This window comes from Diabrotica virgifera, chromosome 3, assembly GCF_917563875.1.
Source record: "Diabrotica virgifera virgifera chromosome 3, PGI_DIABVI_V3a".
NCBI lineage: Eukaryota > Metazoa > Arthropoda > Insecta > Coleoptera > Chrysomelidae > Diabrotica > Diabrotica virgifera.
The window spans coordinates 213,400,266-213,412,557 of record NC_065445.1 but is presented as its reverse complement, the minus strand read 5'-3'; the positions used below and the strand labels follow the sequence as shown (position 1 = coordinate 213,412,557).

Sequence of the window (12,292 nt, the reverse complement as noted above, 5' to 3'; positions counted from 1 at the left end):
TTAGAATGAATGATTTTACCAACTTGTGCGGTCAAAATATAATAAAAAATTTCCATCCCCGAGATGGGGTGACGACCACCCCCACGGTAAAAGCGCCTTTCGTCATCATATAGATTTTGATCCTTGGACTATCCACTACTTATTCTCAAATTTTCAAGCAAATCGATGTATTCTGTAAAAATTGCGAGGTGAAAAGCTTCGGTTCCTGGACTGTAATTGAGCATCGTGAGATAGCTTATTTTCTTTTCTTTCGAAGTAGACCATAGAGCCTCTCCTATGATTCCTAAAGAAAATGTACGTGTGAAACGTACGTAACAGGATGATGGTTACCTCTGAACGAATTCAAATATAAGTTATCTTTCATTTTCAAATTGTATTAGTATTGACGATCCCAGATTTATTAATTCAATGAGACTGTTTCCAGGTCCTGTGGCTTTCCCTTTTTCGTGTCCCTTAATGTTCGTCTTATCTCGTCTACATTGCTAGACTTGGTTCATTGGATCTTTTCTGAAGTCTCCGCAGTTTATTTCGCAATATGGTCTTGCCTTCGTCAATAGGGATTTGTAATATTCTCTCTATCTAAACTATTGATTATTCTAATATATTAACAGCATACAATAAAAATTAACTGTTAAATCCTCATCATTTCCAAATGTACAACAGCACGGCTTGAGAAGTAGAGGTGGCCTTGTTGCGCACTGCGTAGTTTTATATTATATATATTATATACAGTATTGTTTTGAATTACACGTTTATAACTATCTTACCAATGTGTATTTCTGCAGGATTCTAAACAACGATTGGGCTTTACAACGTGCCAAACAAAATGTAGCGAAATATTATCCAGTCGTTGGTGTTTTAGAGGAACTCAACGCTACGCTAGAGGTTTTTGAAAATACAATACCGTACTTTTTCAAGGGAGTACAAAAATTGTACCAAAAAGAGTTTCTTCGTAAGTATGCTAACACATGTAATGCAATAACTTTCTTTCTAATGTGAATATTAACAATCAGTTTCATTTTCACTGCCGATAATAAGCAATATCGCTATTTCGCCAATCGGAACTCAAACATGATTTGATTCTTCTTTAAGTAGAATCTCCGTGACGGAGGTCGGTAATCATCATAGCTATTCCGACTTAAGAGACGGCTGCTCTGAACAGTTCGTTTGATGTACATTCGTACAATTCTCTCAGGTTGCGCAGTCACAATATTCTGCGTCTCCCTATGTTTCTTTTTCCTAGAATCTTTTCCTGTATAATCAATTGGAGCAAGTTATATCTCTCTCTACGTGTAATATGTCCGAGAGATATTCTAATTTTCTTGTTTGGATGGTATTTAAGATTTCCATTCCTTTATTCATCTCTCCCAGAACTTCTTTGTTTGTGACGTGTTCTGTCCACGATATTTTCAGAATTCTTCTGTATACAGTTCAAATGATTCTAGTTTCTTCATTGAAGCCGCATTCAAGGCCCAAGCTTCCATTCCATAAAACCAAGTCCAGAAAACGTAGCACCTAGCCAACCTAACTCTTAGCTCCAACTTCAAATCTCTTGTGCAGAGCACTTTGCTCATTTTGTTAAAATTTACTTTAGCCTTTTCTATTTTGATTTCCTGGAAGTAATCACCTGATTTGATTAGGAAGATTTAATTACCTATTATTCTTTGTAAATGACTAATTTTGTCATTCAATCGGAATCTTCACCAACAAGAGAGTTGAACAAGAAGTCGAACTTCATTATCAAAAGTTTATTATAACTTGCTGGTTATGTTTGTATCTGACACATTATCTGCTTAAATAATCTCATTTTAGGAATAACTTAATGTTAGGCAGAAGTTTAACATTATTTCATCAAACCCTACTCTCTGAGGCAAAACAGTACATACCACAATGGCTGTTGCGTGCATATGTCAGTTTCACGCAGGTGCAGGTGCTCTCAGGATGAAGTTCTGTAACCATTGGAGTGCCTAATGTTCAACGAACTCCTTACGAGTATATATGACTGCGCTATGTATAATATATGGTCAGACCTATACTACATTCGCTCTCGCGAGATTTTTTTTGAGACATTCGGAATAGGAAACGTACAACACAAAAATTCCTACCTCACACTATTAACTGCTAAAATCAACTCAAATCAACTTAATCTTTCATTAAAAAAAGAAGAATTATTAGAAATAGTGGGAGTGTCTACTAATCTCATAAAATTTTGTGAAGTTTATTTCTACAAAATATTTTTATTTTGTACAATAAATAATTTTCTCATTTGCTATCAATACATTATAATGGTTTAAATAAATAAATATTGATTGGCGTAAGGTTTATGTTATTTTTATGTCTGTTTACTATTAATAATATTGGATATGAGCAGGTGCGTTGGTTTTGTAGTAATTTCCAGTAACTTCTGACAACTGAATTTTTCAAAAAAGAAATTACTAACGTCAGTGTCAAAAAAAATCTCACGAGAGCGAATGTAGTATACGTCTAACTAAGACATAGTGCTAAAAGTTGACGGGTACTTCCCAGAGACAATGTAGTCGAGGAAATGAAGCTGAAAAAATGGCAAAACCTCGCAATTTTTTCGTCCAGCATCGATTTGTACAAAAATTTGGGATTAGGCTCATTACACCCTCTAGTTCATTTTCTATATTGAGCCGTTGTACGCTTTTGGATTTGTAAGGGTGAAAACTACCCCTAGTTTTAAAAAATTATAAAATAACATTTTAAACTTTAATATTGTCAACATTTGGTTCTTATTAGTTACATAATTAATGTTTTATGCTTTAAGATATACTATCATAATATTTCAACCCTTAAAACCACCCTTGTTGGAGCTATATATAAAAAAATTACTTATCCTAAAAGAATAATTTCGGTTTGCATCGATTTACATAAATTTGGGATTAGGATCATCTCACCCTGTACTTCATATTCTATATCATGCTTAAGGGCGTTGATTATTTTTAGGGGTGTAAACAACCCCTTATTGTCAAAAATTATATAAACACATTGTATATTTTAACATGGGTAAAATTTGGTTTTGATTGGTTACATGATTGTTTTATACTTTAGGATATAATATGATAATACTTCAACCCTTAAAAACCACCCTTAATAACATTAGAAAAAAAGTAGAATTAAAGAATTACAAAAACATTTATTTACACAAAAATACGAATTTACAAATATGTATAAAAACAAATACAAATAGTTTCTTAGTCATCTTCCAGTATACGAACCGGTTCTGTGGTATTATACATACATTGAAAATTATCCATACGCGGACTATCCGAATTTTTCGAAGAAAAAAATTCGTTTTATAAACATAGCTTCTTCATTTTTGGCGATGAAAAGATTTTTCAAAAATGAGCTTGTAGGATTTTTGAAGAGTTATAAGAATGTGTTAATTTCGTAAGATCCCTCAGTTTTTAATTAGGGTGGGTTTAAAGGGCTCGAATAAGGGGGAGTTTGCTCGTAAATAGAGGTTTTAAACAGCTATATCTCGCTAACTGTTCACTGTAATGAAAATCTGTGCACAAAGGAATTTTAGTTATTAAAGAAGCTACAATTTGGTAATCAATCATTTTTTTCCTATCTCCAGTATTTCCGGAGATATTTTGAAGTAAAAGGTGAAAAATGAAAAATTCCAAAAAAATTAATTTTTCTTTAAACTCCAATTTTTCTAAAACTAGTCCTTTTAAATAGATTAAACTTCTTGGGTGTATTGATAATACAAATATAAAAGGAATTACAGAAAGGTGAAGACCAATTTTTAATCAGGAGGGTAGTTAGGGGGATGTTTTCACTGATTTTTTCATAGAGAAAAGCAGGTACAGACATTTGTTTGATCATAAGTCGCTTACTTTTCAGACTAGAATCTTTTTATTATTTTTTTTGAAAGCCCTAACTGTATACTTGAAAAAAGATTATTTAAGTTTTCCTCGAAAAATGCAAAGTTTTTCCGTTATTCTACTTTTAATATTTCAAATTATGCATTTGACGAAAAAAGCTAACATTTAGCATGCCGTATCTCGGTTTGTATTGGTTTTAGCGATATTACAGAAAAATAATTTGGTTTATGTTCCTAAAAGATACAATTTTGATATCTACAGTTTTTTTGATTAAATGCATATTTTTCGAGGTATTCTCAAAAAACCCTCTAAAAAAGTCGATTTTTTCATCGAAAAACTGTTACTTTCAAGCGCGAATAACTCGAAAAATATTAGTTTTACGAAGAAAATGTAAAAAACATTTTTTTCTTATAATCACCTTTTACATCGATTTGCATAGTTAAAATGTAATAAAAAATTCCCACCCCGAGATGGGGTGGCAACCACCCCCAAGGTTTTAGCGTACAGCGGCATGATATAGAAAATGATCCTTGGACTATTCCCTACCTTCTGTGAAAATGTCAAGTAAATCCATGCTGGACGAAAAAATTGCGAGCCAAAATGCTTCATTTCCTCGACTAATGTATAATGTTGCTCAGGGCTCCATCGGGCTTGTTGTGAAGTGACACCACAAACACTTGAATAGACAATAAACGGAAGTGAATAAAATCCGGGAAGAGAGCAGTGGCGACGCGTGAGTTTTTCTGAAGTGTTACCAAAACCAGATGCAAAAAATCTTATTTAAAAAAATGAAGATATGGCTAAATGTATATATACACTCACCGGCACAAAATTACGCCACCCAAAATTTTTGATTAAGTTTGACAATCTATAACTTTATTATTTGTACTTAGATTTTCAAGATTCTTGCACGAGTTTATAGGTACATGTATTGATGTCAATTGCTATTATTCCGGTAACAAAAATTTTTTGCTTAGATGGCATTATACGGGGGTGAATGTAAGCGTTGTTTTTTCTCCTAACTTTAAAAAATTCTGTGGAAAAATTGGAGGGCTTATTTTGTTTCATACTCCTTTTGTATTATCCTGGAGGTATCACTAAGGTCTTGTTTTTTGAATTATCTAAATATCTCTTTTCTTGTAAGAGCTGTAATTAAAAACACTGCTTTGAAGGTTTATTTAATTAAAAATATCAAACGCACTAAAATTAACAAAACAAATTTAACAACAAAACAAAACAATTCAATAGCGTTATGTCCACCTCTTGCAGCAACGACTGATCGCAATCTGTTTAGCATCTAATAAAGATGTATTTTCCTTGCCTGGGGAATAGCCCGATATTCCTCTACCAGGGCCATAACTGTACCAAATTTTCTGGAGGCCTAGGATGACGGCAAATAGCTTTTTTTATTCATCCCATAAATGCTCAATATGATTGAGATCTGGGCTGCATGCGGGCCATTCTAATCTTACCAATCCAACCTCAATTGTATGAGTCAATCAGTGTTTTTATTTACAAAAAATGGCACAGCTCTTACAAGAAAAAAGATATTCGGATAATTATTCAAAAAACAAAATGTTGGTGATGCCTCCGGGAAAATATGACAGGACTATGAAACAAAATCAGCTATTCCATTTTTCCACAGATTTTTTTAAAATTAGCAGAAAATACAACGCTACCTTTCACCCCTGTACAATGACATGCAAGCAAAATTTTTTGTTACCGGAATAATACCAAACAATATGAATACATGTAGGTACCTACAAACTGGTGCAAGAATCTTGAAAATCGGAGCACAAATAATAAAGTTATAAATTGTCAAACTTGTCAAAAATTTTGGGTGGCGGAATTTTGTGTCGGTGAGTGTAGCTTCAATAATATCATTTTGTATATCACTTGAAACTCTCGAAAAAATAGATGTTTCTAGATGTTGACAAAATGTTTGATCTTTTTAGGCAATTAATGTTAACAATTCCCTGTAATTGCCTCGATTGTCAGAGTCGTCGCACTCAAAAGACCACGAAACGCTAGTTCTAGTTTGGCCCAAAAACATACAGTATCTATTATAAGTGTGCTAAGGATATACCTATCTATTTTTTTAACAAACTCATTATGTTTAGCAATATTTGCTTTAAAAGCTTGGTTAAGAGAACTTTTGATTTTTGTTTTGCCAAACTGAATCAAATTGGGTATACATCTTACATAGGTAACGAAGAAATTTCATGTCTCCTTTTTAAAAATCTAACACTATTTAAATCGTGAACCTGGTCCACCCATTTTTCTGTAGAAACCAGAAGACATGGCCAACAATACAGTATATTTTTCTTGCAACCATAATATAACCAAGGATTCTCACTGTACCAACTAAATTTAAAATATCAAACTACTTCTGTTGATTCCTTTTTTAAATTGTTTAAAATAGGTCTTTCATTTTTAATCTCATTTTTTTTCTTCAAAATTATACAAGGAGAATTACTTTTCAAGTAGTTGAACGAGTAAGAAGTGACACTCATCCATGGTTAACTGCACGCACACTTTTTATAGCTACTGTCACCAATTTTAAATCTGGTAACAGCGCTACTGATACACAGTGTCGCTTATGCCGTCGCTTCTTCAAAATTTTCAGTCACTAGCCGGTCCCGAGCGCCAGCGTGGGTATATAACCATTGTAACCAGAAATGAGTCTGGTAACAGAGTATATATAATAAAGTGCAACTGAGTCACATAAACTCGCCCATATTTTCGTGTCTACGAGTAGTTGGCTATTTACTGAGTTATGTACTATTACCACATAATATAATAATATATTTCTATTGGTAAAAATATTGGTAAATGGAATTATTCATCGTCATAAAATATTTACCGATGGTAACAGTGGTTACATGGACGCATCGCCAGTGGAAGAGAGCTTTATCAGCATGAGAGAGCTTTGGCTCAATTTCATGGGGATCCCAGTAAGTGAAGATTTAGGAGTGACCTTGGATTAGTAAGCTGTCATCAAGGAAACACTTGGAACGAGTTTATATAAAAAAGTTCTCTGCAGCCTTCAGACATTACAGGAGGCTTTCAATCTCAAATGGGGTCTGCAGCCAAAAAATGGATTGAAATAATACGAAAATAAATTTTAGATTCTGTAGATTATATTTGTCTGCCTGTCTGTTCTTTCAGCCTGATATTAAAAAAATTGTAATAGATACAGAAAAATTGATGACGGATTCCGATTCAGCACTTGTCGTTACGGCAAAAATTGACAAAACCAAAATACTTCGATTTTGAGAAAATTAATAAAAACGATATACAGTCACAAACGTTTGTTATTTATAGAAAAAGACAGCAAATACAAAATAAGTGATTGATGTGATCGTTCATGGGTAATCTTTCATTTTTCCGATTGTAACTCACAAACGACGATAGATACCTACACTTATTTTGACAATTGATTCGTGGTCAAAAGTTTAACAAAACATGTGCCAAAAATATGTCTAAAAACATGACTTGGTTAACTTTCGGTCAAAAACCATATTTACTTCCGGTGGAAATTTTTGTTGACTTGCGCTTTATTTTTTGATCGTTTTAGATCTAGTAGTGAGAAAGGCAAAAGTTGTGAAAAACTTGAAATTCTCATTATTTAAAGAGATGCAAGGAAAAAACTCTCTAGATTCATAATTTTCTTTAAGGTGGAATTATTATCTTGCGTTGAAGGCTGCAGAAGAGTTTGCTACGGAACTCTGAGGATCGCAGTGCTTTCTTTATACAGTGCGGTGGAATAAGTGTTGCCCCCCCCCCGTTAACTTGTTTATTTTAAGAATATAAGCAAAACGCTCGGACGGGTCGATTTTTAAACTAACCATAGTATATTATAGCATCAACGTTTCGAACTTTACGCGATCCCTCTTCAGGTGACAGGCATAACTTTGATTTTTTTAAATGGTAAAGTACATCATGTGACACCTAATTTAAAAGCTCTTAAAATACTGATTTCAAAAATGTATAACACTTTAATCCTTTTTGAGATCGTAGGCGCAAAATTTCGGTCGAACTCTTTTTAAACGCATTTATTTTTTCGAATTCTGAGAAAACTAATAAGTATTTTTGAATAATTTAAACGCAGAATGAAAGATTAGATTATTACCGATGGCTGACAGTCCCTTAGAATGAACAAAAAGTTTCTTTTGAATGATATATTTGAAATTAAAAATCACACTAAATTTTCTCTTTTTCCATCACTGTGACTTATTAAAATAAACATTTATAGGAGTTCTCAGGGATTTTGAACCATTGAGAATACTGTAATATTTCATTCTGCGTTTAAATTTTTCAAAAATATTTATTAGTTTTTTCAGGATTCGAAAAAAAATGATTGCATTTAGAAAGAATTCGACCAAAATTTTGCGCCTACGCTCTCAAACAGGATTAGAGTACTATACATTTTTGAAATCAGTATTTTAAGAGCTTTTAAATGAGGTGTCACATGATGTACTTTCCCATTTAAAAAAATCAAAGTTATGGCTGTCACCTGAAGAGGTATCGCGTAAAGTTCGAAACGTTGATTCTATAATATACTATGGTTAGTTTAAAAATCGACCTGTCCGAGCGTTTTGCTTATATTCTTAAAATAAACAAGTTAACAGGGGGGGGGGGCAACACTTATTCCACCGCACTGTATGTATATGAATATATATTTACAAAACTGTGACTGGATAATTGACACCTAGTCTATGCCATTAAATAAAAAAAAGCGATCGATTTGATTTCGATCCACAACCTTGCTTGCAAAAGTTAAAGATAAAGACGCCTCTTCTAAATGTATTTGTCCACTACCAGGTCAATACTGATGACAGCTGCTTACGGATATGGCTGCATGCTAGGCTGTATTTAAGCCATGAGAAGTGCCTCTACACCGACCTTTGATGCTATGTTGAGCCTTCCGATGATAGTCTTCTATCGCCTAAATTGATTCGTATAGTGATTGGGGGCGACCACTCTCCAGGCAGCTAGATAATTAAAGAGGTTATTGTGATATTGGGAGGAAGGCTCTAAACCTGTGCTTTGTAGTGTACAGGAAATTATGATACGTCTTACTCAACTCTCTTCACATTTCTCCTTTCCACTGGCGAAGCGTCCATGTAACTACTGTTACCATTGGTAACAGTTAAAAATCTTGCAAATAAATATTTTATGACGATGAATAATTCCATTTACAAATAGAAATATATTATTATATTATGTGGTAATAGTACCTAACTCAGTAAATAACCAACTATGTACTCGTAGATAAACGAAAATATTGGCGAGTTTATGTGACTCATTTGCACTTTATTATACTTTGTTACCAGTCTCATTTGTGGTTACAATGGTTATACTTGCACTGGCGCTCGGGACCGGCTAGTGTCTGAAAATTTTGAAGAAGCGACGGCGTAAGCACGCTGTGTATATCAGTAGCCCTGTTACCAGATTTAAAATTGGTTACAGTACCTATAAAAAGTGTGCGTGCAGTTAGCCATGGGTAAGTGTCGCTGCGTAATCGATCAACTACTTAAAAAGTAATTCTCCTTGTATAATTTTGAAGAAAAAAATGAGATTATTGAAAATGAAAGACCTATTTTAAACAATTTAAAAAAGGAATCAACAAAAGTAGTTCGATATTTTAAATTTAGTTGGTATAGTGAAAATCATTGGTTATGTGGTTGCAAGAAAAATAGACTGTATTGTTGGCCATATCTTCTGGTTTCTACAGAAAAATGGGTGGAACAGGTTCATGATTTAAATAGTGTTAGAGTTTTAAAAAGGAGACATGAAATTTCTCCGTTACCTACATGTAAGATGTATACCCCCCAATTTGATTCAGTTTGGCAAAACAAGAATCGAAAGTTCTCTTAACCAAGCTTTTAAAGCAAATATTGCTAAATATAATGCGCTTGTTAAAAAAATAGATAGGTATATCCTTAGCACACTTATAATAGATACCGTATGTTTTTTGGCCAAACAAGACCACGTTTCGTGGTCATTTTGAGGGCGACGACTCTGACAATCGAAGCAATTACAGGGAATTGGGAATTGTTAACATTAATTTCCAAAAAAGATCAAAAATTTTGCCAACATCTAGAAACATCTGTTTTTTCGAGAGTTTCAAGTGATATACAAAATGATATTATTGAAGCTATATACATATACATTTAGCCATATCTTCATTTTTTTTAAATAAGATTTTTTGCATCTGGTTTTGGTAACCCAAGTACCACAATAAAAACATTTTAGTTTTATTTAAGGTTTATAAAGGTTTTATTGTGGTAAATAAGAAGATAATGGTTTTAAAGTTACCTTGTAGATATACTGCCAGAACTTTAAAACTGTTAAGCATTTGTCACTAGTTTTAAAGTATCTAATAAGAGTATCAAATAATGAATATTATTATTAATAATTAATTAATAATTAATCTTAATAGATAATTTGTCTAATTGTAGTTTTAAAATGGTATAATGTCAGTTCACTTTAAACCTAATCAGTTTTATGAAAAACTTCTGGACTGTTTGGTTTTATTAGATTCTAGTTGGTTACCTTTTAGTTTTATTGCAGTTTTAAAGATTCTCCTAATATGACTAATAAAACCTATTATTAAAACTACTTGATCTCAAGACTATTGTGTCAGTAAAACATATTCCTTAAAACTATTTGTTAGTTTTCTTTAAAGTTGCTTTCTTAAAAGCAATTAGTAGGCTATATTAAAACCAAATGCTCTTAACTGAATCAATTTGTTTATCGAAAAGACTAAACTATGCTTTTTGTTAGAAACAATAAAACTGAACTCACCCCTCTTCTTTCATGTTCAAAATGGTCGGCCATTTGTTTTAGAGCCAAACAGTGGTGCAGTGTGTTGTAAAAAGTGGAAGTACAGTTAGTATGGAAGAAATAAGTCGCAAGTACTTAAAATAAAAACGAACTGGTCGTTTTAAAAGAAAAATACAACACACATCGTTACGACGCCTCGATTTTAGGTTAGATTCACATTAAAACCGAGTGGCATTATTGACAGCAGCATTAAAACTAAACAGTTTTAATTCCAAGGCAACCTTGCTTTTATGTAGGATATATGCTCTTGGAAAGGTATAAAATAACACCATTTGATCTTAACAATTCTCTGTCGATAGACCAAATAGTTTTATTTGGATTTCGGCCATATTTATTTCTGGAGATGCTGAAAGCCATGATAGATTACAATATAAGGCTTACATAAAAATTATAAATAAACGACTTACAGACATAAATTCGATTTATTTTAACATTAAAACATTAAAATTGTAAATAAAATTATTTTTCTTTCAAATTAATATTTTTCGGATTTAAATTTCTTTATTTTTATTTTTTAATCGCCAAAAGTCAGAAATTTTAGGGCGCGTGAGTTATTTAGACCTATTTTTGTTAACATTATCAATAAAGTTGAATGCACAAGTGTTTTTTTACCTTGACAGTCGGAAATAACCAAGTAATTTTTATTATTTTATGGTTACAAATACGTATCTACCAATCATAACACATGTAAAAATTTGTTGGCCTATATGGAGTATATGGGTTTAAAGAATCATTTAATATGGTAAATTGTCTTTAAAAGTCTCCATTTAAGAAACCTTTTTAAGTTTGCTATAAAACTGCCTGCACTTAAAGTGTCTTTTAACATGGTTTTAAAAACACCTTCACAGCAGCTTTAAAACCAGTTGCTTAAGAAAATAAGTTTTAAGAAGGTTTTTATTTTTGGTTTTAATGACCTCTTTCAGAGTGGGCCCTTTTATGCTGAAAGCGGTTTTATTGCAACCTTAAGGTTTACTTAAAAACCGAATGGTTTTAATTTTAGTTTTATTCTACAGTTTTAAAGCATCCTTAAAATACTTAATAAACCCGTTCGGTGCTACTTGGGAACACTTCAGAAAAAGTCACGCGTTGCCACTGCTCCTTTCAGATTCCTGACCTGACCATGAATAGTTGCAGAATAAGAGCCAGTGCCACCGAGTACACAACTGCTGAAGAGAACTCATATTATTTTTACTATTTTTTAAAAATCTCGGTTATATCTTTGCATTTCTTATTTTATTTCATTTACTGATATATTAGAAGAAAATTTACAATATACCTAGTGGTTTCTTCTTCTTTACATATAAAAGTATATATTTTATAGATCTCCAGAATAATAGGAAAAAAGCGGATGTTCCCAAAATGGTAATACAACAATTAGAAGACACTTTAATCAATGAAATAGAGTTTTATGAATGGATAAAAAGTAGACTGTTTAGGCAGTTACAAATTTTGTATGGAGAACATCACAACCATTAATACGTAGTGTTTACATTGATATTTTGGAAAACAAATTGTTAGCTTTATTAAGTACATAATGTGATATTAATCTGTATTATTTGAGATGCAATAAAAATCTTATTTTAGAATTTGGA

General features: G+C 32.4%; 1 protein-coding gene across 6 annotated transcripts in view; it reads left to right on the top strand.

The window, feature by feature from the left end:
* The window catches only part of LOC114328846 (uronyl 2-sulfotransferase-like), a 113,377-nt gene extending 101,085 nt beyond the window's left edge, over nucleotides 1-12,292 (top strand). For all 6 annotated transcript variants that reach the window (XM_028277803.1, XM_028277801.2, XM_050645848.1 and 3 more), the window contains 2 exons: nucleotides 786-952; nucleotides 12,022-12,292. In XM_028277803.1, the coding sequence (XP_028133604.1) occupies nucleotides 786-952; nucleotides 12,022-12,176 (322 nt within the window). In that variant the 3' untranslated portion in view covers nucleotides 12,177-12,292. The remainder of the gene's footprint in view (nucleotides 1-785; nucleotides 953-12,021) is intronic.